This window comes from Dipodomys ordii, unplaced genomic scaffold, assembly GCF_000151885.1.
Source record: "Dipodomys ordii isolate 6190 unplaced genomic scaffold, Dord_2.0 Scaffold180, whole genome shotgun sequence".
Taxonomy (NCBI): domain Eukaryota; kingdom Metazoa; phylum Chordata; class Mammalia; order Rodentia; family Heteromyidae; genus Dipodomys; species Dipodomys ordii.
Genome location: NW_012267396.1, coordinates 532,330 through 542,066, shown reverse-complemented (window position 1 = coordinate 542,066; position 9,737 = coordinate 532,330). Strand labels below are relative to the sequence as shown.

The 9,737-nt window shown below is 59.3% G+C and overlaps 1 protein-coding gene across 1 annotated transcript; it reads right to left on the bottom strand.

Annotated features, from left to right (window-relative positions):
• Window positions 1–5,887: 5,887 nt before the first annotated feature.
• On the bottom strand, window positions 5,888–9,719 carry Mrpl4 (mitochondrial ribosomal protein L4; the record flags this gene model as incomplete). The annotated part of the gene is made up of 7 exons (XM_013033934.1): window positions 5,888–6,230; window positions 6,769–6,845; window positions 6,941–7,050; window positions 7,140–7,246; window positions 7,510–7,627; window positions 8,017–8,068; window positions 9,538–9,719. Coding segments are annotated over 7 exons (792 nt in total), but the record flags the coding sequence as incomplete, so codon positions are not given.
• Between the last annotated feature and the right edge of the window lie 18 nt (window positions 9,720–9,737).

Here is a 9,737-nt window from a genome sequence, read left to right as displayed (position 1 = left end):
CCGCGGCGGGGCCGCGCGCGCCCGCCTTTATAGCCGGCAGCCCCACGGGCCAAAGGGCGGTCCCGCCGCTTTCCCGGAAACCTCCCGCCTTCCCCCCCGGAACGTGGGTTCCGGCATTTCCGGATGGGGAGAGCGGCCCGGTCGGCCGGGGGGGGGACCGGGGGGGGTCCCGCCCCGCGCAGCCCCGCGCAGCCCCGGAATTTCCCAACTGAAGCAATGGGGGGGGCGGGGGGCGTGCACCCGGAGCGGAGGGGGCGGGACCCCGGCCCCCCAGGCTTCACCCTGACCCCCCCGGCCGGCCTCGGACATTGTCGCCGCCCCCTGCACCCCAACTGTCCCCCGCGTCCATTGCGCGGGAGGGTAAACTGAGGCTGGCTTTGAAGAGATCTGAACCCAGTCTGGATGGCACGCCCCACCCCCTGCACACGCCCCACCCCCTGCACACGCCCCACCCCTTGCACGCACACGCGCACACGGGGTTCGTCTTTCGGGGTGCAGACCCCCCCCCCGCCATCGCTTGGCGCTGCGCCCCTTCCCTCCCCGCCCAGGTGACTCGGAGACTTCCAGAGAAGCGAGGCGAGCAGGTCCGGACACCTGCACCCCCCCCCCCCCCCCGGGCCCGGCGTCCGCCTCCCGCCCCCCCCGCACCCCCCGCTTCCGCTTTCGGTTCTGGGCGCGGGGAGGGGGGCGTCTCGAGAGTGGGGGGGAGAGGAGGGAAAAGAGGAAGTCCCGCGGTCGCGTGGCGTGGGACCCCGCTGCTGCTGCCCCCGGTCCTCCGGGGAAACTGAGGCACCGCTGAGTCCTGGGCCCCCGAGGAAGGAGGGAGGGCGCTGGGAATGCCACCTGCGGGGAAACTGAGGCAGCCCTCGGGCGGGGTGTGCGGCTGGGCCCCTGGAGCTCATGGTCGGGGCTGGGGGGCCGCGGGGCGCCGGGTCTGAGGCTTCCTGTTGTGCGCGGCCGGCGCGGTCGCCATGGAGACCGCGGAGGGGCCAGGGAGGTCGCGGCGCAGCACGGGAAGGGAGGGGCGGGGAGGGAGGGCCGGGACGCGCGCGCCTTCCTGGGGTCACCGCCGCCCTGCCGCCCAGGCTGTTCCGAAGGAATTTCCACGGGGATCTTCGTGTCTTGGGGGGCCCGGGGCGGGGAACTGCATCCCTGCCCCGGAATGGCCTGGCGCAGAGTCACAGGGAGAAATGAGGGACCTGCCCGCTCCCGGCGGGGTCCGGAAAGCCCTGACCCCCCCCCGGCCGCCCCCGGCCCCCCAAAGGGGGCGGAAGGTTCTCTCCAGCTCGGGTTCTTCGTCCCTTTCCCGGTTCCCGCGCGGCGCGCCGGCGCCCCCGCGCGGCCGTGCCGTGGACCTGCAGCTGCGCGCTGAGCTGGGGACCCAGGCTTGAGTGTGTGTGTGTGTGTGTGTGTGTGCGCGCGTGTGTGTGTCCTGGGGCTTGAACTCACGGCCTGGGCGCTGCCCCTGAGCTCTTCCGCGGGGGCCAGCGCTCTACCACGGCTCCACGTCCTGTTCCTGAGTGGCTCATTAGAGATAAAGAGTCTCCAGTACACTTTGGTGCCCAGATTGTCCTCAAATCATGATCCTCGGATCTCAGCCTCCTGAGTCACTGGGATGACGCGCCAGCCCGGAGCCACCAAGCACCTAGCTAATGAATGGACGTTTTAGGTTATTCTGGGAGAGTTAACAATGTGACCTGAGTCTGGGCAGGTGGCTCAGTGCTTGAGTGTTTGCCTAGCATGCGTGAAACCCTGGGTTGGATTCCTCAGTTCCACAGGAAAACAGAAAAAGCTGGAAGTGGCGCTGTGGCTCAAGTGGTAAAGTGCTCGCGTTGAGCTGAAGAGCTGAGGGACAGCGCCCAGGCCCAGAGTTCAAGCCACACAACTGACCCCCCCCCAAAAAAGTTGGGGGTGTTGGTTGGAGATCTGAGCCCCTGGCAGGCCCCTTCCTGAGGGGGGATGGTAATGAGGAGCAGGCTGAGCAGGGGAGCATCTCCCAGGCGCACTGCCCAGGCCCAGGCTGCGGCCTGGAGGAAGGGCAAGGCTTCCTCCCTGGTGCCAGGCAGTCGCAGGTCGCTCAGGCCGCCGCAGGCCGGGCTCACTTCAGGCCCCAGCAATCACTGCTCTTTTCTCCCACACTCAGGGACGCCTCACAGCTCCCCATACCTAGAACGCTCTTCCACTCAGTTTTGGTCAGTTGTGGGGCTTGAACTCAGGGCCTGGGAGCTGGCCCTCAGCTCTTCAGCAAGGCTAGTGCTTGACCACTTGAGCCACAGCGCCACTTCCCGTTTTCTGGTGGTTTATTGGAGATAGGAGTCTCACGGTCTCTCCTGCCCGGGCTGGCTTTGAACCGCGATCCTCAGCTCTCAGCCTCCTGCGTAGCAGGGATTACAGGCAGGAGTCATTTGAGCCTGGGTGTTCTTTGTGTGTGTGGGGGGGGAAGAGTTGAAGCCCAGGCCTGGCCTCAAATTCTCCATCTTCTTGCCTTGGTCTCCGCAGCGCAGGGATTACAAATGTGCACCACAGCGCCCAGTATAAGCCTCGTTATTCCCGGTACTGAACTCGGGACTTGCTGACATTTTTTGGATCTCATTTGTTGCATTTCTCCTTGTCTTTACATCTCATCTCCTGTAGACCCCATGGTGTAGGGGCTGGAAGAGGGGAGGGGTGAGGCTGTTGGAGAAAGCCAGGGCTGTTGCTGATTGGTTCATCTGGGAGCCTGTTACAGAAGACCTCTAGGACAGCGAGGCCCAGGGCGAAGGCTGCTTCCACCCGCCAGGACGCGTTCCTCACGCTGGCCTCCAGCTTTTGATCTTGAGCCTCAGGAGAGGCTGCGATTACACGTGTGAGCCAACCAGCCCAGCTTGCTTTCTTCAGTTATGTTGGGGATGGAACCCAGAGCCTCATGCTCAAAAGAAACAAGCTGGCTACCCCTTGCTCACGTCTGTCATCTTAGCTACCTGGACAGCTGAGATCTGGAGGATCAAGGTTTGAGATCAGCCCTGGGCAGAAAAATCCGAGATTCCATCTCAACAGTAGCTGGGTGTGGTGGCACCAACATCACCTCAGCTACCCAGGAAGTGTAAAATAGGAGGATGACCCTCTCAAAGTGACCAGCATACAAAAGAGCTGGAGAGCTGGGTGCCAGCGGCTCACACCTATAATCCTAGCTACTCAGGGAGCTGAGCTCTAAGGATCACGGTTCAAAGCCAGCTTAGGTAGGAAAGTGAAGAGCTAAGGGCCAGCTCCCAGGCTCCAAGTTCAAGGCCTGGGGTGGAGGCTGCAAATGTGCTAAGGTAGAACAACAACAAAATGATTGTCAGCAAAACGCCAGAGGGGAGAAGTGTGGTTTTTTTTCCCCTCCGAGAACCAACTTTGCCAATGCCCAACTTAGACCTGTAGCCTTGTCGACCGGAGACCCAGGCCTGCCATCTAAACCCAGTGGGTGGTACTAGTCTTATTTTTTAGTAGGTTCTGGGGCTTGAACTCAGGGCCGGGGCACTGTCCTGAGCTTCTTTTGCTCAAGACTATTGTTCTACCACTTGAGCCACAACACCACTTCTGGCTTTTTCGGGGTAGTTTATTGGAGCTAGACTCATGGGCTTTCCTGCCCAGGTGGCTTCGAACCCTGATTGTCAGCTCGCAGCCTCCTGAGTAGCTATGATTACAGGTGTGAGCCACCTGTTACACCTGCTCGTTCTATATATTACAGGGAACCTGTCACCCGTCTGCTGTATCAGAGCCCTACATATATCCCATAATTGCTTTCTTCTGTGATGCTGGGGCTGGGAACCCAGGGTCTTGTGGTTGCCCAATAATTATTCAAGCAGGGTCACTATGTTGTTCAAACTGGAACTCCTGGGCTCACATAATCCTCCTTTATCTCAGCTTCCTTCTCCCTGTAGCTGGAACTACAGGCATGACACATAGTGCCCGGTTCCATGTCAAGATTAGAAAGCGCCTTCTGGACATGCCATCCATTCCTTGATACTCTGGGCAGGGCGGCCGGCGGAGCTGGGGAGGAGAGCTCCAGTGTAGAGAAATGAGTTACAACACATTCTTAGGAAGTCTGTGTGGGCAGGACTCAGGTTTCCTGAAAGTTCTCATGTGCTTGACAATATGTCTGTGCATGTAGCGGTGACTCGACTGGTGACTTCTCCAGCTTGTAGGGCCTCGGGGGCCCAGAAGGTTCAGCGGTCCCTGGACCCCCCGCTCCACCCAGCTGCGGCTATTCCCGTGACCTTGCTGTTTGAGTTAACTCTGAGTGCTGGAAGCAAGCCCGCAGTCCAGGGGGAGGCCTCTAGCCCCAGGGCCCAGGGCCAGGCAGCGGTCACCATGGCGGCTACCCCAAGCCAGCTTCATTTCTCAACTTATTGTCAGTTGTGGGGCTTGAACTCTGGGCCTGGGCACTGTCCCTCAGCTCTTCAGCTCAAGGCAAGGGCTTTACAGCTTGAGCCACAGCGCCACTTCTGGTTTTTTGTTGGTTTATTGGAGATCAGAGTCTCACGGACTTTCCTGCCTTGGCTGGCTTTGAACCGCGATCCTCAGATCTCAGCCTCCTGAGTAGCTAGGATGACAGGCGTGAGCCACCAGCGCCTGGCTTCTCAATTTATTTGAACAGGTGAGTTCTTGTGCTGTAGTCTGGCGGATCCCAAACTCCCTAAGTTCATGGGATCCTCTGGCCTCAGCCTCCTATGATGCTGGCATACCACTGTGCCTGGCCTAGCTGGTTTTCAAAGAAATCCTGTCTGATGTGGCTGTTTTAAAAACTGGATGAAAGCCTCGCACCTGGCTCACACCTGTAATCCCAGCTACTCAGGAGGCTGAGATCTGAGGATCGTGGCTTGAAGCCAGTCTAGGTGGGAAAGTCTGTGAGACTCTTCTCTCCAATGAACCACCAGAAAACCAAAGTAGAGCTGTGGCTGAAAGTGGTAGAGCGCTAACCTTGAGCATAAAAGCTCAGGGACAGCCCCCAGGCCAAGTTCAAGCCCACGACAAACAGTAATAACTGTTAAAACTGACATGTGGAATTGAAATTAATTTGTACAACTACTTCAACATACAATTTTTTTTCTTTTTACTCAGCAGGCAAATGTCAGTAGACTCAAGATTTAGAATCTGAAGCCAGGCACCAGTGGCTGACGGCTATAATCCTAGCTACTCAGGAGGCTGAGATCTGAGGATGGCGGTTCAAAGCCAGCCTGGGCAGGAAAGTTCTTGAGACTCTTAACTCCAATAAACCTCTCAGAAAACCAGAAGTGGCACTGTGGCTCAAGCGGTAGAGTGCTAGCCTTGAACTGAAGAGCTGAGGAACAGCGCCCAGGCCCAGAGTTCAAGCCCCCTCCCTCCAAAAAAAAGAACGAGGATGTGAGAGGCGGGGTGTGGCTCAGTGGTAGAGCACTTGCTTAGCATGTGCAAAAGCCCTGGGTTCCATCCCTAACACTGAAAGACAAGAAGGCAGCGGGATACTGATTTAGTATGAAGATGTTTATCTGCTTGTTTCCCAGGAGACCAGAGATAGTGGCTTTTCTGGTCTGTTCTTCGGGGAGCTGGTGACCAGGGCTGGCCCGGAGCCACGTGTGGTGACAATGCCTAGATGGAGACTGTGCAGAGACCCAGGCCTGGTTCTGACAGCTGGGACACGTTCCACAAACGGCCTGGAGATGCCATCAGAGCAGACTGCAGCCCTGCAGCGGTGCGGGTGTGCTCAGCGGCCCCACTCAAGGAGACCGAGCCCCAGTGGGGTCATTCGACGCTGCGGGGAGCCTGTGTTCCCTGGCCTCCAGCTTTTTCCATCATCAAGGCTGGTGCTCTACCACTTGAGCCAGAGCTCTACTTTCAGCTTTTTGTTGGCTAATTGGTGATTGGAGTCTCACGGACTTGGCTGGCTTTGAACAGCGATGCTCAGATGTCTCCCTCCTGAATAGCTAGGATTACAGGTGTGTGTACCCTCGCCAGGCTTCAACCCGGATTTAATGCGCAGGGAGAGCAGCTGGCTCTCGGGGCTCTCGGCCCAGCGTGGAGGCCCGGGGCCCTGGCTGGGCCGGGTCAGCCCGGGGAAGGCAGGAGGGCGGCAAGGCGGCGTCAGGGGAAGTCGCTGTAGGGCAGGCGGAAGGGGTAGAGCGGCGTGTAGCGCGAGTCCTGCCAAAGCAGCTTGTCCTCCAGGAAGGCGATGGTGGGCAGCGTGAGCACCAGGGTCTGGTGCTTGAGCATGCTGTACACATTCAGGCCTGAACGGGGAGGGGCGTGGTTAGGATGGGGGCGTGGCCAGGGCAAGGCCAAGCCGGTCAGCCTCATCTGCAGCCCCACACAGCTGCCCCTGCAGTGGAGAGGCAAGATCAAGGTGGGCGTGGCCAGACAGGGCCCCCAACCCATTCCTGGACCAGGCTAGGCAGGAGAGGGCGTGGCAGTGGTGGGGGCGTGGCCAGGCAAGGCAAAGCCAGACAGCCCCGCCCACAGTGGGAAGCAGACCTACCCTGGCAATGAATGGGTGGGGACAGTGTTGGGCGTGGTTATGGCGGGCGTGGCCAGTCAGCCAGAGTAGCAGAGAAGGGGCAGGGCAAATCGGCAGCCCGCTCCACCCCTCCCTGGTGGAAGCCGAGGGCCTGGGGCTGCCCTCTGGTGACAGCAGAGGGAGGAGGCCAGGCATTTCTGTAGCACCCGCTAGGCAGGGGCAGAGCCACACCTCCTGCCTCCGCCTCCCAGGCAGCTGCAGCTGGAATTACACCCGGCTTTTGGAGACCCCCCCACCCCCCCGGCCATGCTCACCCACAGCCGGGACCAGGTCGAAGGTCTTGAGCTTGGAGGTGGCCTCCACGATGTTCTGGGGCATCCCCTCGTGAGTCCTGCAACAGGAGGCCAGGAGGTGAGGCCCGGGGGGCGTGGAGGCCAGGCTTGGGTGACCCCCCCACCCCAAATCCCAGGGGACCTCCCCCCTTACAAGTCCACCAGGAGCACGGAGTCCCCCCAGCGGCGGTAGCGGGCCAGCTCCGTCAGGTACTGGGGGTCCGAGGTGGGCAGCTCCAGTGAGTCCACCACGTGCAGGTCATCCTGCGGAAGGAAGGGTCACACGAACCCAGTCCACAGCTGCACTGCCCCCCCCCCCCGCCAGTGCTGGGGCTCCTGACCACCTCACCCACCTGGCTCAGCTTCACCGTCAAGGCCACCCTGAGGCCCAGAGCCCGGACCTTCATGGGCAGCATGTAGTAGTAGCTCGTGGGGCCCCGGGGGCCGTGGGCGATGCCTCCTGTGGGGTCAGAGGAGCACCAGCAAGGTCAGAAATCTGCCTCAGCAGCCCCAGAGGGGCTGGTGGTGCTGGCACCTGGGAGGATGGGCTAGGAGAGTTGCTTGGGCCCAGGAGTTCAAGACCAGCCTGAACACTAGAAAAGCCAAGTGCAGTGGTGCACACTTATAATCCCCAGCACTCGGGAGGCAGAGACCACAGGATTAGGAATTTGAGAGGAAGCTGGGCTCTAGAAAGCTCTGAAGTGCGGGGCACTGCCCACTCACCTCCTCTCCAGATGGGGGAGCGGATGCTGCCGTGCCGGGCTCGCCCGCTGCCTTTCTGTTTCCAGGGCTTGCGGCCCCCGCCTCGCACCTCCGCCCTTGTCTTGGTCTTTGCATAGCTCTGTGGTGGCGAAGCCAGGAGGGGTCAGCTTCATAAGGTCGACGACCAAGGGAAAAATCAGGCCCAGGGGAAGCGGGTGAGCCAGGCAGCTGCTTGTGGGAGCAGCGTAGCTCCCATGGGGGAGGGACAGGGAGAAATCGGTCTGTGCCTATACTAGAAAGCCAGGCAGGGCCTGCTTCATGCTGCCCCCTGCCACAGGACTATTGCACATGCTCTCCCCTTTATGTTCGAGCTGGCCCCACTCCTGGGAGCTGTGAGGTGCACACTCAGACATCCGTCTGCAGCTGTACACAGACAGAGACAGCGTGGTGACATGCGTTCACCTCTCCCAGTGGCCCCCCAGTTCTCCCAGAGCACTCCCTGCCACCCGCTTCTCCCAAGACACTCACAATTCTCTTGAAGTTCCTCTGCCACACAGCAACCTGATACAGGATGTCCAATCTGGGAATGAGCAGGAGGCATGAGAAGTTCACCCACTTAAAACCGGCCCACAAGCCAGACACTGGTAGCTCACGCCTGTCATCCTAGCTACTCAGGAGGCTGAGATCTGAGGATCATGGTTCAAAGCCAGCAAGTAACCTGGGCAGGAAAGTCTGTGGGACTCTTATCTCCAGTGAACCACCGGAAAAGTGGAAGTGGCGCTGTGGCCTTGAGTTCAAGCCCAATAAAAAAATAAATGAAAAAATAAAAAAACCTCCCCCTGCAACCTCAGGGCCTTAGGGGGTCTGCCATCTCCACCAGCTCACACCACCCGCAGCCCACGGGGCCCCTCCAAGGTGGGTCCATCAGGGCATGGTGGCACAAGCCTGTAGTCCCCGCCCTCGAGAGGCTGAGGGGGGAGGATCACTTGAGCTCAGGAGCTGGAGACTAGGTAAAGAGATCCGACCTCCAAAGTGGGGAGAGAAAACTACAAAGATGAGCTGGTGCCAGTGGCTCATGCTTACTACAACCTTTCTAAACTTGGCTGATGCTCTACCACTTTCAGCCACAGTGCCACTTCTGGTTTTCTGGTGGTAAATTGAGGGTAAGAATCTCACCAACTTTCCCACCCAGGCTGCTTTCAAACCGTGCTCCTCTGACCTCAGCCTTCTGAGGAGCCAGGATTACAGGCCTGAGCCACAGGTGCCTATCCTCAGCCCCTTTTACTGTCAGATGGTCATAATTTTGACTGCATTGGCCTAGACTTCCATTCTCCTACTTACACTTCCTGCTATAATTGGGATGACAGACATGCCCCACTATACTTAGCTTTTTCTATTGAGATGGGGTTTCTCAAGCCTTTTTTTTTTTTTTTGCCAGAGCTGGCCTTGAGCTTCAAGATCTTCCTAATCCCAACTTTTCAAGAAGCTACAATTACAGCCTTCTCACCTTGGCACCTACTTGGTTTGGTCTTTTGAGGCTGTTTCTCTCTCTCTCTCTCTCTTTTTTTTTTGGTCATGGGACTTGAACTCTGGGTCTGGGCGCTGTCCCTCAGCAATTCGGCTCAAGGCGAGCACTCTAAGACACTTGAGCCACAGCGCCACTTCCGCTTTTCTAGTGGTTCATAGGAGATCAGAGTCTTACGGACTTTCCTGCCCAGGCTGGCTTTGAACCGCAATCACCAGATCTCAGCCTCCCGAGTAGCTAGGATGACAGGCGTGAGCCACTGGCGCCCGGCTGTTTCTCACTTTGGAGGCCCAGGCTGGTCTCAAATTCTGGATCCACCTGCCTCAGCCTCCAGGGCGCTGGGATTGCAGGGGCAAACCACCACACCCGATCCAGTGGCAGGAACAGCCATCACCCTAACTCCTGTGCCAGGTAGGGAAACTGAGTCTCAAAGCGACAGACTGCGATCCCAGGTCCTGCAGATTCTTGAATGCAGGAACCGGCCCCCCAGACCCCCCCCCCTTCTCTGGCGGCCCTCGGCTCACCTGGGCGCTGTGGCGAAAACATCGGGGTGCAGGTCGGTCAACCCCACGCGTTCCTGCTCATAGCCCCGCAGGGACTCGACCCAGGCTTGCACGGGTCGCTGGTGCGCGGGAACCCGGAGCTCGCATTTGCGTAGAACGGGATCCGGGACACCTGGAGCGGACGCCGGGTCAAAGGTCACAGGTCAAAGCCTCTTCTCCAC